The 18,840-nt window shown below is 59.3% G+C and overlaps 2 protein-coding genes across 6 annotated transcripts in view; both read right to left on the bottom strand.

The window, feature by feature from the left end:
* Positions 1-834: 834 nt before the first annotated feature.
* Positions 835-13,997, bottom strand: RHOT2 (ras homolog family member T2). 3 transcript variants are annotated; one of them, XM_030229625.2, is made up of 19 exons: positions 13,909-13,997; positions 13,567-13,625; positions 12,589-12,670; positions 12,439-12,482; positions 11,207-11,260; positions 10,819-10,871; positions 10,043-10,151; positions 9,514-9,615; positions 8,831-8,929; positions 8,337-8,445; positions 7,968-8,088; positions 6,856-6,940; positions 5,706-5,851; positions 5,525-5,625; positions 5,323-5,453; positions 4,829-4,909; positions 4,531-4,653; positions 4,169-4,371; positions 835-2,621 (listed from the first exon to the last, which is right to left on the bottom strand). In XM_030229625.2, the coding sequence occupies exons 1-19, from the start codon at positions 13,943-13,945 to the stop codon at positions 2,504-2,506; spliced, it is 1,857 nt and encodes a 618-aa protein (XP_030085485.2). In that variant the 5' UTR covers positions 13,946-13,997; the 3' UTR covers positions 835-2,503. The 3 variants fall into 3 exon arrangements, with proteins under 3 accessions (XP_030085485.2, XP_030085486.2, XP_050836147.1); XM_030229626.2 differs by having other exon boundaries at positions 13,567-13,620; positions 13,909-13,987; XM_050980190.1 differs by lacking the exons at positions 10,043-10,151; positions 10,819-10,871; positions 11,207-11,260; ... (2 more) ...; positions 13,567-13,625; positions 13,909-13,997 and having other exon boundaries at positions 8,337-8,449.
* Positions 13,998-14,228: 231 nt separating this feature from the next.
* WDR90 (WD repeat domain 90) overlaps positions 14,229-18,840 on the bottom strand; it is a 34,750-nt gene continuing 30,138 nt past the window's right edge. For all 3 annotated transcript variants that reach the window (XM_050980180.1, XM_050980179.1, XM_050980181.1), the window contains 7 exons: positions 18,684-18,806; positions 18,416-18,602; positions 17,831-17,961; positions 16,750-16,893; positions 15,548-15,667; positions 15,071-15,155; positions 14,229-14,440 (listed from right to left, as the gene is read on the bottom strand). In XM_050980180.1, coding sequence (XP_050836137.1) covers positions 14,283-14,440; positions 15,071-15,155; positions 15,548-15,667; positions 16,750-16,893; positions 17,831-17,961; positions 18,416-18,602; positions 18,684-18,806 — 948 coding nt within the window. In that variant the 3' untranslated portion in view covers positions 14,229-14,282. The remainder of the gene's footprint in view (positions 14,441-15,070; positions 15,156-15,547; positions 15,668-16,749; positions 16,894-17,830; positions 17,962-18,415; positions 18,603-18,683; positions 18,807-18,840) is intronic.

The raw sequence follows: 18,840 nt of genomic DNA on the forward strand, positions 1-18,840 counted from the left end.
GGCCCTGCCATGCGTGTGCCCTGCCCCACACCCGTGCCTGTCCCAGCCCAGCGCCCGTGCCCCGCACACCAGAGTTATTAATGCACACCAGGGCACGTGGGCCGCAGCTCCCGAGGGATCCAGCCTGGTTTGGAGTCACCAGGGAGCACCGTGTGTCCCGTTCGCCCTGGGAGCGCCCCCTCTGCCCGCATGGCCGCACGGCTGTGTCTCCACCCTCCCTGTCCCCTGGCTGGCCGTGTGGGAAGGGTCTCCTCTCCCACCCCACAGGGATCCCCCCCATGTGGGAGCAGTCTGACCCCATGCAGAGCAGTGCAGAGGCTCTGGAAAATCCTTTTCTCCGGCTGCGCCCACATTCCCTGTGCCCAGCGCCCGTGGCTGAGGCAGGGACAGAAATAGCTGAGGGAAAAGCTGCCATGGGAAAACAGGAGCAAGGAGGGGAGGTGGCACAGCCCTGGGAGCTGCAGGTGCAGGGGGAAGGTGTCTGCAGGGAAATGGGGAGCCCCAAACCCCACACAGGGATGGGCACACAGATCCACAGCTCCCAGGGCAGCCAAAGCTCCTGCTTCCCGTGGATCCCGGGCAGAGAACCACGGGATCCATCACCTCCTCCCCTGTCTCTGCACCCTGGCTGGCACTTGTACAGGGATCCGTGTCCCCAAGCACCAAGGAGTCCTGGCCAGCCCAAAGCCTCCTCCCACCACGCCAGGCCCTAAGTCCCTGAAAGTGCCCTCAGACGGGGCAGCCCAGGCTCTCGGGGTGGCCCTGCTCCCCCTGCAGCCTGGGCAGGGACAAGGGTCCTGCTCCCCAGGTGACACAGAACATGGTGTGCAAGCGCAAGGTGTGTAAAAATTTATTTTGCTGTAGAGAACAAACCTAAAACAATACAGCTCCGGCGGATGTGGAGCAGGGAGACACCAGGCACGGGCCCGGCTGGCAGAGCCACGCACGGTGGGCACAGAGAAGGACATTGAACACAAGGAATGTGGCCCTGGCAGTGCCAGCAGTGAGTGTGTGCCTGACTGGCAGAGCAGCTCCTGCACAGGCAGGGACACCTGGCTGGCCAGTGCTGGGGACAGCAGGATGGGGATACCACCCTGGGGCTGTCCCTGGGAGAGACACCGGTGCTGCCCAGCGATTCCTCCATCCCCTCGCTGGCTCCAGGCCACCACAAAACATTTAAATAGACAAAACACAGAAAAAGCAGATCTGGGTGCTACCTAGGATCTGCCCCGGCAGCTGCCTGGGGACCAACCCTGAGTGTGCTGGAGAAGGCCAGGCTGGTGCCAGCCAGGCTGGTGACACAGCCAGGCTGGTGAGTCAGGCTGGTGACATGACCAGGCTGGTGGCTCAGCCAGGGCTGATCCAGGCTCCCCTGGGAGGACAGGAAGGCAGGGATGGGTGCTGACCTGGCTCTTTGGGACTTGCAGACAGGGACACCGTTGGGCCTCAGTCCAATGGGCGCTGAGCTCAGTCCCAGCAGGTGAAACCAGCTCAGGTGTGGGCAGGGGACAGGACAGGAAGGAGTTTCCAGTGGTGCCAGGAGATGCAATGCCCAGAGCCTCATGCTCCAGACAGAGCCCCACAGAGGGGACAGCAGGTCACAGGACCTAGGGCACAGCGTGGCACCAGCTTGGTGACGGCACTGCCTTGAAAAGACTGGGCACACAGTGGGCATCCAACGCCCTCCCAGTCCTTACCAGGGCTCCCAGAGCCCGGCAAACACTGCTGGCCATGAATACTGGTGGCCAGGGTGGGGAGGGGACGGGCCAAACGGGAGGCAGGAAAGGATGGACCTGGAGCCTGGCACACGCTGCAGGACTCACAAGATTTTTGTGCAAAAACGGAAAGGAGCTCAGGACAAACCCTGGATGTCACTGCCCCCTCTCAGCCCAGGACAGCAGCCACTGTGGCCCAGCAGGAGGGGCCAGACCTGACCCCACACACTGGGCTGGGGGTGCCTGTGCCTGGCCCTCCCTCCCTGGCTCCCTTTGCTGGCTCTGGCTGAGGGAAACCGGGACAGGAGCTGGAGCTGTGCCCCAGGGAGCTGCAGCCATGAGCTCATCTGACAGCTCAGCTGCTGCTGGAGCTCCCCAAGGCCCCGGGAGCGTTGCGCCCTCCAGAATTGAGGGCACCAGCACAGCCCTCTGGGGAGGGGGTGTGCCCAGTCCAACAGACACTGAAACACTCGTGTTTGAGCTTAAAAACAAGCGTTAAAAAAACTGAACAGAATAAAGATGAGGGTGATCCTCCAGCTGCTGGTGAGGCAGAGCTCTCCTGGCAGAGCTGCCTGCTCTGTGGCCATGGGGGCCAGGAGGCCACGCTGAGGCTGCCCGGTGCCAGGGATGGATCCTGCTGGTGCTGGCAGCTCTGGCTTCACTGGTCCTGCAATCCAGGCTGGGGGCAAAGGAGAATTTCCTACCAGGGGCCAGCTTGAGGCGGGGCCCCTCTGGGCATCGCTGGGGACGGGGAGCTGGTGTCACGGGGAAGGAGTGGGGCGTGGCTCTCATTTGTTCTTGGCCAGCAGGCGGTACAGGGTGAAGCCCACCAGCGCCGTCACCGCCGCCCCCAGCGCCACCCGCAGCCAGAAGGACGCGACTCCCAGCTCCACGGCGTTCAGGTGGCTGCAAACACAGGAGAGGCCGGTGAGTGCGGCTGTCCCGCTGCTCCCACCCCACACAGGGAGGCAGGGAGTGCCAGGGGTGAGCCCAGCACATGGGGGAACAGCCCAGTGAGAAACTGAGAGATTCCCCGTCCCTGCAAGCAGAGCTCTCATCACTCGGCATCACCATCAAGCCAAGGGAGGGCTGTGGGACGGATGGGGCTGTCCCCTCCCCTGCCCTGGAAACAGCTCTCCAACACCTAAATAATTATACAGGTATCTGCCTTTCTAGGTCAAGCTGCCTTTCCAACTCCCCGTGCACGGAGAGCCAGGATGCCACCACGGGGACACTGGTGCCAGGGACCAAAGGGCAGTGAGGGACAGGGCCCGGTGCTGCCCCAGTGTACACATTCCCTTCCCAAACACGTGCTGTCCTGCACTAATGAGCTCCATTCCTCTCTCTCCCTCCATCCATAATTCATTCCCCACTACATCTGGGGAGCACAGCCAATCCCCCGCCCTCCATTACGCTGTTATTTATTTATACCACATACCCTAAGATATATTAAGAATATTTAAATTTTAATACTGCAGAGGGGAGGGGAAAAAAAGCGTCAGCTCTAAAAATAAAGTTGTTTATTGAAAAGAAGCTGGAGGGAAAACTACTCACTAGTAATCCCGTCCTGCCTTCCAACGCTCCCACACGCTCTCCCCACCAGGGCTCGGCCCCTGGAGCTGTGCTGGCCCTTCCCAGCCCTGGAGCAGAGTGATTCCACTCACAGGGAGCTTCCTCCTTCCCCAGAGCCACCCTCACCTCCTGTGACCAGCCTGGTGCTGTCCTACCCCCTTCCCAGCCCTTCTGGGGTGCAGTTCCTCCCAGAGAGAGGCTGTAACAGAGGTCTCACTTCACTGACCTCTTTTTTAGCCTGATCCATCTCATCGGGAGAAAATAGCTGCCACCCCCCCCCCACCGTGGGCCTTGGCAAACTAAGCTGGCTACTCCTCTTCAGCATTTTTTATCTTAGGCTTCAAAAATAAACACTCCTGTGGCAGGATCTATCTACTAAATCTGCCAGAGACATACACACAGGCAGAAGAAAACCTCCCCTCTCTGCAATTAGAGAAGAAGTGGCTTTTCTGTTTCAATTATTTGTATGAACAGATCACAGAACCCTGGAATGGTTTGACTGGAAAGGAACCTTACAGCTCATCTCGTTCTACCCCTGCCATGGCAGGGACACCTCCCACTGTCCCAGGTGCTCCAAGCCCCATCCAGCCTGGCCTTGGGCACTGCCAGGGATCCAGGGGCAGCCCCAGCTGTTCTGGGCACCCTGTGCCAGGGCCTGCCCACCCTGCCAGGGAACAATTCCTAATTCCCAATATCCCATCTAACCCTGTCCTCCTTCAGCATAAGGTCATCCCCTCTTGTCCTGTCACTGCATGCCCTAGATGACACCAAAAGCTGCAGAGAAACCAAAGCAAAAGCAATGTGGCAGAGGCAGGGCTGGGACACGGCCCCCTCCCCAGGCTGTGCTCCCAGCAAAGCCCCACCACGTGAAGGATACTAACGGGAAGGTGGCAGCAGTGGCCAGTTTGGTGTAGACAGCGGTGCTGGGTGGTCCCTGGCTGTGGCAGGAGAAGGGGAAGGGTGGAGGGAGGCAGTGCTTGTAGCAGAACTCAGCTGGGAAGAGCCCTGGCTGCTGGCTGGCTTCTGGCAGGTCTGTCTTGGAGGCCACGAAGACACAGGGGATCTGGCTGTCCAAGTAGTGCTGCTGCAGAGACAGAAACCCCAGCGAGGGGTTAAGGACCAACCTCGGGAGAGGCGGGGCTGCCACTAAGGCAGATATCCCCTGTGCCCCTGGTGAAGTCCAACAGGACCCCTGTGGTTGCCCAGGACCACTGTGAAGGCCCCCAGGGTCCCTGCCAGCTACCTTATAGATGCTGGCACAGTAACTGAAGGATTTGGGGTCGCTCAGGCTGTAGATGAAGCAGGCGACGTCGCAGGCTGCGTCCGACGGCTTGGAGAACGTGGTGTCAGCACTGACCTCGTACAGCTGCAGCACAGGGGACAGGGCTGTGGCACTGCAGTGTCCCAGGGCTCAGCTGCTCCTCACGGCAGCACAAGGACCCTGCCAGCACAGGCACAGCCACATGTGCCAGGGTACGGGGACAAGGCCCAGCCCTGCTAAGAGCCAGGCACAGCACAATTCCCTGCCCTCCCAGACTTACTATGAGGTACTTCTCCTGGCCGTTGACCTGCACTGTGTTGATGGTGTAGAGGGATGGCTGTCCTGGCTTCTCCCTCTGGGCCTGTCACAAGGAGAACACCATCTCAGGCAGTGGAGCCAGGAGCAGTGCTGGGTGAGGGACTATTTCACACTGCACCCCCATGGCCTGACAGCCCCCTGAAGGGCAGCCAGGCCCTGTCATGAGATGTGGGGCTACTCTTAACAGGCAGGGAAAGTCAGCACTGCTGTGGTCAGACCAGGGAAAGGCACAGCCCCTCGGGACAAGCAGAGGGAGCAGACCCGCTGCTTTAGCCACAATAAGGACACCAAAGCCACCAGCACAGAGGGGGTGTGAAGCGTGGGCAGGGAGGGCATCACACAGAGGGGCCTGGCCAGGGCAGGGAGGTGCCACCATGGGACAGATCGCTCCAGGACGCCCAGCTGTGCCTCCTGCTCCGCCCTGGGAGCGTGGCCAGGCAGGGAGCAGCCACTCACCGCCAGGCTCCTGCCGAGGAAGGCCTGCAGGAAGGCAGACTTGCCTGCGCCCCGCGCTCCCAGCACCTTGCACAGGAAGACATTCCTCTGGGTCTGCCCTTTCTCCAGGTCAATCCTCTTCTCCCGGGTCACTGGCAGGAGAGAGGGTGGTGAGAGCCAGGAGGGAGCCGAGTTGTGAAAGAAGGGGAGGGCATGGCTGTACCTGTGAGGGCTTGGGTCTGGGAGTCCTGCTCCGAGAGGATGGGGTAGCCCAAGTAGCCCAGGCACTCCAGGCAGTGCCGTACGTCCAGGTAAGCCACGAGCCTGGAAAGACAGACCACACCAGGAGGGTCAGCAAGGGCTGAGTGATGTGACCAAGGGCTAGGGAGAGGGACTGAGCTTACGTCCACTGGCAGAGGAATCCATGCAGGGAAAGCAGGCCTTTATCAGTGGTGCATACCGTGTTGTAGAGCTCGGGGCCCCAGGGCACGCAGGGGAACACACTGAAGAAGTTCTGCAGCTCTGTGTGCGACAGGGCTCCGTCCTGGTCCTGCCAAAACACAGGGAGTCACCAGGGGAGGCAGGACCCAGCCCCTGCCCAGAGGGGGCCACCTCCCCGCTGTGCACTGTCACAGGGATCCTGTCAATGGCAGGAATCGATCGACCGCAGCGAGGCCGGAGCTGGGCGAGCTCAGAGCCCCTGTCTCAGGGACTGCCAGCACTGCACAACAGCAGACATGCCGTGGGATTGCAGCTGCAACCAGGCAGGACTTGTCCACGCCCACCCCACAGCCCTGAGCTGCTGTTCCTGGCATTCCTGGAGCCAGCTGTCCCACAGCAGCCTGCATCAGGGCAGCATGGCCTTCCACAGGCCAACTCAGCACTCAGCTGAGCCCTGAAGGGAACCTGCTGGCACCTGGGCACCCAGGGATGTGCCTCCACTCTCTGCTGCCATTCCTGAGCCACTCCCTGTTGTCACAGAGCTGCCATACCCCAGATGCACATCAACATCTGAATAGCCAGTCCGAGCAGGTGCATGCTGATCCAATACAACCCTTTCTCCCACTCTCCAAGAGCCCGAGTTTGGCACAAATGTGTTGCTTTCTCTCTCCAGCCTGGCAGCCCTCCACCAGGCTGGCAGATGCTGGTGTTTGGTCCATGGCTGCTGGCCAGCAGCTGTGCCCGCTTCTCTGCCTGCCTCCCTGCCCAATTCCCTGCCTCCCTGCCCAATTCCCTGCCTCCCCCTGCTGCAGCCAGGCACTACAAGGGCCATGCCAGCTTGATGCCGACTCAGACCCAGTGCCTCAAAGTCCAAACTGTGCTTTGGCCAGGAGTAATGACCAAACCCCAGATCCCTGACAGGTCATCAGACTACCTACAGCTTGCTGTGGCCACTTCCTGCTCCCAAAGCCTCCAAAGAGGAAATGCTGTGGCAAAGGAAAGCCCTTCCCTGGTGCTCCCTGGCACAGAGGGGTGTTTAGGGGAGCAGCTGAGCCCAGGTGTGCAGGCCCAGCAGAGCATCCCCTCCCCTGCAGTCCCTGCCCTGCTGCCTACCTTGTCGTGCTTCTCGAAGAGCCTCTGCAGGAACTGGTATCCCAAGTGGTTGAGCTCTGTGGAGCAGCCGGGGGGCACACGGATCCTGTTGGGAAAATCATGGAATTATTTAGGTTGGAAAAGCCCTCTCTGATTGAGTCCAACTGTTCCAACACCGTAAAGGCTACCACTCACCCATGTCCCCAAGTGCCACATCCACATGGCTTTAAAACCCTCCAGTGACGGGGAGACTCCACCACTGCCCTGGGCAGCTGTGCCAGTGCCTGATAACCCTTTCAGCAGAAAAATTTTTCCTACTACCCAACCTAAAACCTCCCTTTTATCTTTCATATCTTATTCTCCAGCTCAGACACCCAAATGAACCTCCTCAAGCCCTGAACGAAGGGCAGTGTGTGAGCACATCTCACCCAGGGGAAGCAGCTCCCCACTCCCTCCCTGCTCAAGGTCAGCTGTTGCTGCCAGGCCTGGCTGTTCCTTGACACAGCCCCTTTATTTTGGGGAGAATCCCCTGAGGATGCACAGTGGCCTTTCCCTGGCACATCCCAAGCAGCCCAGGAGATGCTGTGCCCTTGCTTTGCCTCATGCCCAGGGCTTCAGCAGGGCACAGCGGTGCCCTGGGTGCCATCCACCAGCGTGTCCCTGTCACCTCCCTGCAGCCTGCTCTCTGGGAAGAGAAGGAGGCAGCTCCCAAGCCAAACCCCTCCATTCCTGCCATCTCCCCATCTCCAGAGTGGCAGGGAGCAGAGAGGAGACAGCAGCCACACAATCCGCCATGAGGGCTGTGCTGACAGCTCACTGCTCCCAACAGAGCCGCTCTGCCTTGCTCAGCCAGGCACACAGCAGCCTCCAAGAACCCCTTGCTGATGTCAAGGCAAGTCTGGATTTCATTCCTCACCTTCCTGTCCGCCTAAATCAGCAGCCCCAGGCCTGCTGTATTTGTCCCTGACCCCACATGTCAGCTCCTGCCCCAGGGGAAGGTGAGACTGCGAACCTGACCCCGACCTAAGGGCCCAGAGCAGCTCCTGGGCTGCAGGAAGGATGCAGCCAGGGTGCTGGGGATACTGAGCCAGGCACCAGGGGGATGTGGCCCCTGCCCAGCCCTGGACACTCACTGTGGGTACAGGTAGTCATCTGTCAGCTCCAGCTCGTCGTCGTAGCCGAAGCGGCGCAGGATGGTCCAGGTGGTCTCGTGTCGGCCCCTCTGGATGAAGAGGGTGTTGAGGAAGAGGAAGCCTGCAGGAGAGATCAGGGGGCTCAGCCACAGGGGAGTCAGCTCAGGCTCAGGGGTCCACTCCTCAGCCATGCTTTCCCTGGGAAAACAGACTGCTGGGACAGAGAGCCACAGCAGGCTTGCTTTAACAAGAGGGACTAACTAGGCCTGGAATGAGAGCCAGGAGGTTCAGGCCAAGGGCAGGGCCCCTGGGGTGTGCTGAACGAGGAGGGTCCCCCCCTCCCCTGGGGAGGAGCCCTCGGGCTGTTACCATTCAAGGTGAGGCCGTTGTCCTGCACCCCGTCTGTCGTGTTCTTCCACACAACCATCTTCACATCCTCCAGGGCCTGGGGAGCCAGGGGGTTTCCAAAACAAGACTTCTGCCTCCCAGGAGAATGAAGACCATTGTCAGAAAAGCACTCAGAGAGCACAATCCTGTCTCACCAGGCTCCCTCTCCCCTGGCAAGGATTAGGGTTTCAGAGAGGGAAAATCCACCCAGCTCACAGATTTCTGTCTTATGCCTTGACCAAACCCCTGTCCTTCCAATAATTTAGGGCTCTCAGCATCTCCAGAGTCTCCTGGTCTTCCCATGGCAGAGCAAACTCAGCCCAAGTTTAGGAAGATGGAACCCCACATGCCCAGAGATGCACCCTGCAGTGCTTCAGCTGTGCCACAGAAACACCAAACAGGAAGAGGATGGCTGTGCCAGGAGAGGGGCAGCCTCCCTGCTGGAGAGGGAATCCCAAGCTCTGCAGCCACCCTACCTGGAAGTAGTTGAGCTCATCATCACTGAGGATCTGGTTGTTGTCCTGGTCTGAGAGGTTGAAGATTCGGGTCAGTGCTCGAGCACAGGCGGGTTTGAGCTGCAAGGACCAAACACGGTGACAATGACAGGGCCAGCCACAGCCTGGCCCTTCCTCCAGCAGCCCCACACACAGAGGGTTCCCTTCCTGCACTTCTAGGCCAGTACCACAGCCTCCTTGGAGGTGGGAATCATGGAATCATTAAGGCTGGAAAACCACTTCAAGATCTGAGTCCAGCTGTTCCCCCAGCACTGCCAAGGCCACCACTAGCCCACGTCCCCAAGTGCCACATCCACAGAGCTTTTCAATCCTTCCAGGAATGCTGACTCCACCACTCCACCTGTGCCAGTGCCTGACCACTGAAGAGATCTTAATATCCCATCTCAAGTCAGAGAGGACAATCCACAGGGAATTTTTCTTCCAGACCCTTCCCACCACAACCAAGACACAGCCTGGAGCATGAGGGCTTCTGCCCCAACACACCCAAGTCCCTGCAGGTGTCTGTCTGCCCAGCTGGCTGTACTGAGCACAGGAGATGGGCACTGATCCCTTGGCCTGTCAGTGCCAGCCCAAACCTTCCATCTGCATTCCAGAACCTCCAGCCCAGAGCAGTATGAGGGAAGGAGACTCCCCCAGGAGCCCACCTGTTTCTCCTCCGGGTCGTAGAGCGGGGCAGTGGGGTGCAGCACAGCTTTCTGGGCGTAGTAGAAGAGCTCAGAGATGTTCTTGAGGTTCTTGGCAGAGCACTGGGGATTCAGAAAAAGAGACAGCCCTGATGAAAAGGGCAGGAGGAGGATGATACAATCTCCCCCAATCAGACTAGCTGTGCCTCAAAGCCCAGAGCAATATTTGTCCACCATGAGGAAAAATCCAAACAGACAATCTCCTGGGTTTTTTTCTGGCTTTGCTGTGCCCATTCCACAGCCCCAGAACCAAGAGGGACTGTGTAGAGCTCCAACTAGAGAGCCACAGAGGGCAGACACAGAAAGCTGCTCCTTGGCAAGGGGTAAAGGACAGAAAGGCCAAGGACAGGCTCTCAACACCTGGACATGGGGACTTGTGTAGAGCAACACCATCAGGGCAGCTCTCCAGGAGCACAGAGGTTCCCTAACTCCCACCAAACCAGCATTCCAACCCCTCAGGGAGGCCCTGCACACCCCCGAGCTCCCTCACCTCCACACAGGTCTCAATCTCCGAGAACTGGTTCATGATGGGCAGGATGACCTCCATGGAGCTGCCCACCTGCAGGTCAGACTTGTTTCCCACTAAAATAATGGGGATTCTGGGAAAGACACAGAGAACAAGTGAGGCCACCCCTCTCTTGGTCCCAGCACTGTCCCAGCCATTGGTGCTCCCCTGGGCAGGTCAGGGAGGCCCCAGCTCTCCTCTATAAGGTCCAGAGCAGCTTTCCTGCCTCCCACAGCCAGGAGCATCCATCTGGAGAAACAGACTGCCTGATCCTGCTTATGCTTTCACCCAGCAACAATATGCTCAGGAGCCTTTAATCCGGCATAACAGCCTTCTGCCCAAGAGATCCACACACAAACTAAAGCTTCTGCGCTCCCAGACCCCCCCTGGCAGCCTCCTCTCCCTGTCTGGCTGAGATGAGATCAAGGGGGAAGAAGGATCCCTCCTCAGTGACCCCCTGCCTCAACTGGATCTCTGGTGGAGGAAAGTGCCCATGTGCTTCTGCTCTAAGTGGTCAGGCCACAAACCACAGTCCCGGAATGGTTTTGGCTGGGAGGGACCTTAAAGTTCATCTCATCCCACCCCCTGCCATAGGCAGGGACACCTCCCTTAGACCAAGGCTCCAAGCCCCATTCAACCTGGCCTGAATCAAACCACAAACTGGTTTGCTCTCAGTACCCTCAGAAGGTGAGGATGGTGGGCACCCCACAGCCCCCAGAATCCCCCAATTCTGCACCCACAGACCACACCCCACACGGTACCTGGATCCCTTTTCAAGTCCCCCGTTCACCATGGGGATCCACTTTGTGCGAATCTGGAAGGTGAGCAGAGGGAAAGGGCTGTCAGCACAGCCTGGGGCGGGAGCTCCCAGGCAGGCAGGAGCAGCCATCTGCTCCCCGGCATTCCCTCACACCAGCAGGCAGAGCAGCCCCAGGGATGCTGGATGCCAGCACCAGGATGCAACAAGCCTGTTGTCCTGCTGTGAGGGAGCAACCCTGGGTGGGGCTCAGCTCCTCCTTGAAGGAATCTCTGACCCAAAATCCCACCGAGCCAGTACATGCCCACACCACAGGACAGCAGGGAAACCCCAGCACTGGGAACCCCCTCTGGCCCTGCTGCTGGAGTGGGGCCGTGGTGGGGACCCATTACCTTGTCAATGGTGGCCTCCTTGGTGACATCGTACACCACACAGACCACATTGGCCTGCAAGAGAAGCAGGAAAGGGTGGTGAAGGGGTCCCTGCCACACTCAGGGCAGCAGGGAAGGCCAGGGCTGCAGGGAATGCCAGGGAAGCAAAGAATGCCACGGAGGCAGGGAATGCCAGGGCAGCAGGAAACACTGCCTGAGCTGCCAGAGAAGCACTCAGCTGAGCGCACGTGAGCATGGACACGTACACAGCCCCCCGTGCCCTCAGCACAATTCCATGAGCTGCTGGGAGCAGCTCCTCTGCCTCAGGAGCTGCTGGGAGAAGTTCCTCAGCCTCAGGAGCTGCTGCTCCCACGCTCGCTGGCCCAGATCCCCCTGCCACAGCAGCCGGGTCCCAGCCCTCCTCCCCTCCTGACCCCTGCAGGCAGGGCCAGCTCCGAGGCTTCATCGGAAGCAGACAGGAGGGATCACTGGTCCTTTCAGCAGAGAGTTTAATGCTAATCCGAGGACACACAAGGGTTTAGGCAGGATTTCCTGGAGCCATTTAAAGCTTCTGTGTACTCCTGCTGTCTGGGTGGAGGGAGCAGGACCTCTGAGCCCACCACCTCGACCGTTAGCCTCTGGGGTTGGGAGATTAAATAGCTTTACTCATGTGAGAGAGATGGTTTTATTATCCATAATTAAAAGGTCCTCATGTCTGCAGAGTCAAGGTTAATCCCAGGGCAAAGAGCAGCTGGGTCCAACCCAGCCAGACAACTTAATTATTCCTCCACGGCTGCTCTGAGGGCTCCCTCATCCCTCCCTGCCCAGTGCTCACCAGGGGCTGCAGCTCCCAAATTAACTCCTCTGTGCCAAAGCTTCACCAGGCAGCCATAGGGATCTAATGCAATGAGAAGGGGTCTTGCCCAAACCCAGCAACTGCTCCTCCCTTTTCTGAGTCCGTGGAGAATATCCTGAGGCTGAGAGCAGTGTCTGCTCCTGCCTCCTCATCCTCCCGTGGACAGCAAGCTGCCCCCACCGCTCGCCTTCTGGAGGCTCCCCGGAGGGCTCGGACAAGCCACACACAACAGCTTACAAGACAGAGCAGGATTAAACAAGCCTCTAAACAAACCAGGAGCATTAATCCGTGGATAACCAACTGCCTCCGCCTCTCTGGGTGGCTAACAGGGAGGGGAGCAGCCATGTGTCCCCTGGGGACCACAGCCTCCTGCCCAGTCCTGGCCAGCCCTGCTCACCTTGGCGATCTCCTCCTGCAGCTCCTCCTCCGTCTGCTCTGACTCTGGAAGGGGAATGAAGCCATCATCACCTGCCCAGGCAGAGCCACCCTGTCCCAATCCTCTCACCCAGGCAGGGAAGGGGAGAAGCCAGGCAGGACAGGGCCCTACCTGAGTAGTCCACTATGTGTGTAGGGACCTTCTCAGGGGTGACATCAGCCGGGATGGTGATCTCCTCCGCCCGGGGGGGCACCTGCAAAGGCAGCACACCCCGTCCAGCCAAGCAGCACAGGTGACAAGGGGCTTCAGGGCCTTGGCCACTGCCAGGGCAGGATAAGCTTGGCCCACCAGGCTGCAGCAGCCCCCTGCACTCCAGCCCCAACACAGGCAGTGTCCTCCAGGTGGAACTTCCACCTGCCTTCCTCACACGAAGCTCCTGATCCTGGTGGAGATAAGCCCTGGGCACTCCCTGGGCTCCACTGGGAGCAGAGCTGAGCTGACTGTGTGGGCTGAGCTGGGAGCAGGGAAGGGGTGAAGGGCTGGTCCCCCCCAAACCCCTGAGCTGATGCTGCCCAGCACAACATCACAGAGAGCACATATGGGCAAGTGGGAGAAACCATCTGAGGCTCAGGGAAAATGGGTCTGGACAGATTAATCCCATTTCCCTACCCAAAATGTGCTGGGACAGCAAGCTGTCAAGGGGCACAGCTGACTGGATGTTGCTGCTCACAGCGGCCTGGCTCAGAGCACCAAACCCATCTCCAGAGGATGCAGCGGGCAGGGAATGGGGCTGGCCCCTTCCAAGGTCCCTGTGGTGGTGCCAGCCCTGCTGTGCTGGTGACAAGGACCCTCAGCAGCAGCAAGTGGGGCCCTGGGATGCACCAACACCCTCTTCAGGGCAGAGAGAGCTGCAAGTCAGGATCAGCCCCAAGTCGGAAGCAGAGCACAGACTGAGGAAAACACCACCTCAGCTGGAGCTCCGTGTGGTCCTCACTGACCTCACCTGAACCAGCCCCGTGGCTGTCACAGCCCCGGGAGCTGCGAGCACCTCCCAGACAGCCCCACCTCCAGCGGGGACACTGGGGACAGAGCTGTCCCACCCAGCGAGGGGGCCTGGGCTGGGGCCGTGCGTGTCCCCTCCCCACTCACCTCTTCAGGAAACTCCTCTCCCACCAGAGCCATGATCAGGGACGTCTTCCCCACCTGGGCTAGGAAATAAAGGGAGGACGTTGACATTGGCACCGGCACGGCAGAGCTTGAGGGGGACAGCGGCAGGTGGGAGTCACGACCGGAGCCGTGACGCCACGGATCGCCCGGTGACAATGACGGGCCCGGTCTCTCCCCTGGTCACGCCAGTGACGGGGGAGGGTCCACCTGAGTCCCCCGCTCGCCCTCGCCCCTCCCCTGCAGGAGAACCCTCTCCCCCGGGATCCCCGTGCCCCTCCCCCTTGCTGTGCCGGGGGAGCCTCCCGTGCCCCCCGCGCCCCTCACCCTCCCCGAGCAGGAGGATCCGGACGTCCCGTTTCATGGCGGCGCCGCCGCCTCCCCAGCACCCCCCCCACTTCCGGTCGCACCATCGAGCGGCGGCGCAGAGCGGCGCGGGGCAGCGCGGCGCCCCTAGCGGCGCCAGCACACCCGGACCTCCTGCGTCGGTCTTTCGATGGTTTATTAAAGAGAACAAAACGTTTAACGGCAACAAACGGCGAACGGGGCTGTGAAACACATTCCAGGGCGGGCGGGGCCGCAGGCGGGCCGGCCGCTGCAGCCGTGGGGGCGGCGGTTCGGGCCCGGTTGCGGCCGGAGCCGGGGCCTGTCCCGGGGCGGGCCCCGCCGGAGAAGCGTCGCTGGTGCAGGGCCAGCCCGGCTCAGGCGCCCGGGAGCTCCCACACGAGCACGGCGCTGTGCGAGGCCGTGAGGAGGCGGCGGCCGGAGGGCGCGAAGCGGCAAAGGTGCACGGTGTCGTCATGGCCGGCGTAGTCCTGCGGGGCCCCGGCGGGACAGGGCTGCAGCCGCAGCAGCCGGTCTGGGGAGAACAGCGGTTCAGGGCTGCCCCAGAGGCTTCGGTCGCGCTCCAGACCGTGGACGTGCCACGACCACCCTTCCCTGTCACTCACAGACCTTCTCCATCTCTACTCCCTGCCAGAAGCACTATTCGTGCTCCCTCCTACCCCCTTTCCATGTTTTGTTCAGGCCAGAAGCACCATTCCTCAGCCCCTGTCCCTGTCCTTTCCCAGCCACAAGCGCCATTCCCCGTCACTCCCCAGGCTCTCTCCCCACTGCTGAGCTGGAAGGTGAGTTGCTGAGCTGAGTGACTCAGGACAGACAGACCCAAACTGCTCCAGGAGCGAGGTGTCCTTGCCAGGAGCAGGGTCGTGCCTGTCCCAATGCTGTGGGAAGGTCCCTGCTGCCTCAGAGGCTGCAGCTCACACAGCCACAGAAATGGAGACAGCCCAGAACCCCAGGAAGTCATTCCAGTGCTAAACCCTGCCTGTGGCCAAGCAGGATTGACCTCATGCATCTCATTTCTGACCCAGGAACCTCCTGGAGATTTCTCCTTGCCCTGGACCGTAGCTCCCAGGTTTGAGAACATGTCATGTCTCTTGTTTGGAGGAATAAGGACACTTGTTTCCCCTCTGGCACCCCCAGCACTCACCACCGAAGCCGAGGGCCATGAAAGGTGCAGCTGGGGACAGGCTGAGGGACATGGCAAAGGCTGGCAGGGACATCTTCCTGAGCACCTGCAGCCCAGCAAGAGAAACATGGGCAGCTCAAAGGGGAAGGCAGCACCCACAGCTGTGCAGCCACACCCCTAAGGAGGCTGATGGGGAGGCTGAAGGTGCACAGCTCCTAAAGCTGCCCCAGGCATCCAGCAGACAATGGAGAGAGTGTTGATGCTCTGGAAGCAGCTGCCTTCCCCTCCCTGGGATCAGGGACTGGCTGCCTGCCTGGATGCAGCCTGAGGCAGGGGCAGGGCTCTGCTGCTCACCTGGGCCACACTCGGAGTTTCCAAGATGAAAATCTGTTCCCTCAGCAGCTGCCTGAGCCCACCCCACTTCTGTCACTGAGGGTAATACACAGGGCAGCTCTGCGAGCCTTCCCTGTCCCCACTGCCCTGATAGGGGACAGGTACCTGTTTCTTCCTCAGGCTGTAGAACAAAGCTTCCTTCTGCAGCCCAAAGCCCACGTAGACCAAGACACCATGTTCCCAAGGGCAGAACGCAGCCAGGCTGGGAGGGAGGCTGTCCAGACCCTGGTGAGGGAAACCAAAGGCAACAAAACTGGGGCTGGATCCTCTTTTTGGATCAATGAGAGATAAAAAGAGAGCACAGAGGGACCCCAGGGCTGTGAGTGTTTGAGCAGTGGGACATGAGTATGGTGGAGGCTGCTTCCCCCCTCTTGCATTCCCATCTCTGGCTCAGGGAAAGCAAGAAACAGCCATACCCTGCCATGGAAACCTGAAGCAAATAGTTTAGTGTTGTAGGAGCAAGTCCCATGAGGGTTCAACAGGTTGAATTCCCACTGAAATATTACCGCTACATGGGCTTGAAGCTGGGACTTGGTTATGGATCAGCTCAACACAAGAAAACAGGGCCCAGGAGGCAGATCTTGAGCAGGGGATGCAAGATCAAACCTTCACAGTGTAGGGAGAGCTGTAGTGAGCTTTCCAGAGCAAATCCATCTTTTTGGAAATGAACAGAAGAATTATTGACAGAACCGACGTGCTGTATAGACCCAGGCTGAGGCACTGCCTCTTGCCCCCCAAAAAAACCCAGCTCCCCTCTGTCTGCCAATGTCACCTGCACCAGGGACCATCTCCATCCTCTCCAACACAGATCCTCCAGCTTTTCTAGCAGGTGTCCTGCTGCCCAAACCCTACCCCTGGGCCGGAGCCAGAGGCTTCTGCCAAGCAGCAGAGACACACAGGGCTGAGTACTTGGCTCTGGGAAGCCATCACCATGCTCCTGGCTCAGAGCACTCACACTCCTCAGGAGTGTCAGAATTAGCAGTACGCTCATAATTAGCTCTCCCTCCTGCACACCATGCTCACTGCTGCCTGGGCTCTGCTTTGCTGGCACAGGGCTCTCAGCTCTTTGCAGATGCAGTTTAGGGCTCCCATGCTTAAAGTCAGTGCTGCAGGGCAGTCTGGCACTGCTACACTTTACTTCCACACCCAAGAAGATACACTGGCAAGACACTCTGTGAACTGGACTAACAGAGATGTGTTCCCTAAGCACACACTCACTCTCAGAGCCCTCTGCCTCCCTCCTCCATCTCTACTGGTGCCCAGCCTCACACCAGGAGCAGGCAGGGCCTGGCAGGTGCCACACTCACCTCAGGGCCAGCAGGGGCTGGGAAGCTGAGCCAGTCGAGGAGCTCACACTTGTCCCGGAGCCAGTCGGAGCCCCAGACGCTGACACGGCGGTCGGAGCTGGCTGCCAGCCACAGCTCCCCTCCTTCCACCCCGAGCTCGTGGTACTGGGAGCAGAAACACAGCCCTGTCCTTCTGGGGGCACAGAGGCTTTGAAGGAGGGGGACAGTAAAGCGTGGAACAGGAACTCATGGGAACATGGGGCTTGTGTTTAGGGGATGACAGCCAGGATTAACCTCTGTTTGTGGCTGCTCCATCCCTGGAAGTGTCCAAAGCCGGGCTGGACAGGGCTTGGAGCAACCTGGTCTAGTGAGAGGGGAACCTGCCTGTGGCAGGGGACTGGAAATTGTTGATTTTTAAGGTTGTTTCCAACCCAGATCCTGGTCTGAACAACTCAGTTCTCTTCCTTGGGACACCTCTGGATCTGCACATCTCCTAGGGGAGTTTTTCCAATACCATGTGTCCCCTAATGTCCTTCACCTCAAATCAAAGATTTCCTCAGTCTCAGGATACCAGGAAACACAGCCTTGCAGTGTAGATGATCTTAAAGCCTGAGAGCTTAGGGAAAACTATTCCCATTTCTGCTGTGCAAAGGGAAAAAAACTCTCCATGAAGAGCAGGACAAAGGAGGTACTCAAACCATCCCACTGCTGCACAGCCAAGTCTTCCCAGCTCCACAGAGGAATGGTACAGGCTGCCAATGACCCTTTTTGGGGGGCACAGGGGCTGCAGGCTGACAGCCTGGGCTGCTCCTGAGGGGTGCTGCTCTCCAAGAACCTGTGGCACAGGTTCATGTCACACCTGTGTGCAGGGTGTCAACAACTGCTACCAAAGGCTCCCCTGCAGGCACAGCCTCACTTGGGCTGCACCTGCGACACGTGGAGATTTATTCCATTGAATATATCCCTGGAAAAACTGATCAGAAGTTGCTGGAGGGTATGGAGGAAGATTTCCAAAGAGGAAAAGCAAGGGACACCAACGCAGACTTGCTGACCAGAGGTGTGCAGTGACAGGTGGGGACTGGAGTCACTCCTGAGGTCTCACCTGCTTCCTGGTGCACTGGAGAACAGTGATGGGGGAGCCTTTGTGGTCAGCCAGGACATGGATGGTCATTCCAGTGCGAGGGCTGCTGACAGCCACTATCCCATCCTTGCCCCCTGACAGGATCATTTCCCCTGGTAGAAGAGGAGAGGAAAGAATGGGACACTTCTTGTAGGAGGAAAAAAGGTCAGAGGAGAAATGTCCAAGGCGATGGGATACCAGTGTCCTGAAACACTGTTAAAGTCTGGGAAGGTCCCAGTCAAGGGCTGGGTATGATGAGATGTCTCAGAGACACCCATTACAACCCCACACTGAAGAAGAGCCACAGTAGGTCATAAAACAAAGGTGTTTGTTGTACTCAACCCCCTTGGCTATCCTAGAGCCAATCCACCTCCTGTGTCCTACCCACCACATGTCCAGCTGGCAGAGTCACCAGAGCTCAATGAGACAAGTTCTGTGGCTCTCCCTGACCCTGGGGTTTTGGGCAGGTGGCCAGGACACAGAGCAGCTGGAGGCCAGGGTAAACTCAGCAAAAAAGCCACGTTCCCCAAGGTCACATGTCCCCAGTGTCACCTCAGGCAGCCTCACCATCAGTGGAGTAGGTGACTGCTGTCAGTGCAGCAGCGTGGGGGTGCATTTTCAGCTCCATCTCCGTCTTGGAAACACTGAACACACGGACAGTGCCATCACTGTACCCTGCCACCACGTGCTGGCTCTCACCGGGATGAGGCCACACCCCGACGGGACGAGGCTTCCAGGCCAGGCACTGGCAGCTCTGCAAGGAAATTGGCAGACACCTGGTGACACAGGGGACACTTCCCTGTGCCAAGAGGAAGGGACCGATGTGAACGCTCACCTGGTTGAGCACCTGGAACTGCACCACCAGCTCGGTGCTGCCCAGAGTCCAGATCCTCACGCTGCCGTCCTCCCCGCACGTGGCACAGTGACTCTCGTCAGGACTAAAGCACACCTCAGTCACCTGCTCCAGAGAAAAGGCAGAAAGCAGGGCTCTA

The sequence above is a fragment of the Serinus canaria genome, chromosome 14 (genome assembly GCF_022539315.1).
Source record: "Serinus canaria isolate serCan28SL12 chromosome 14, serCan2020, whole genome shotgun sequence".
Classification (NCBI taxonomy): Eukaryota; Metazoa; Chordata; class Aves; order Passeriformes; family Fringillidae; genus Serinus; species Serinus canaria.

Excerpts from the sequence above, each read along its gene's own strand:
- RHOT2 (XM_030229625.2), bottom strand. The coding sequence starts at position 13,945 with ATGAAACGGGACGTCCGGATCCTCCTGCTCGGGGAGG. Across the intron at positions 11,261-12,438 it reads TGCAGGAGGAGATCGCCAAG|GCCAATGTGGTCTGTGTGGT; the intron begins GTGAGCAGGGCT and ends CTTCTCTTGCAG. Across the intron at positions 9,616-10,042 it reads AGATTGAGACCTGTGTGGAG|TGCTCTGCCAAGAACCTCAA; the intron begins GTGAGGGAGCTC and ends CTGAATCCCCAG.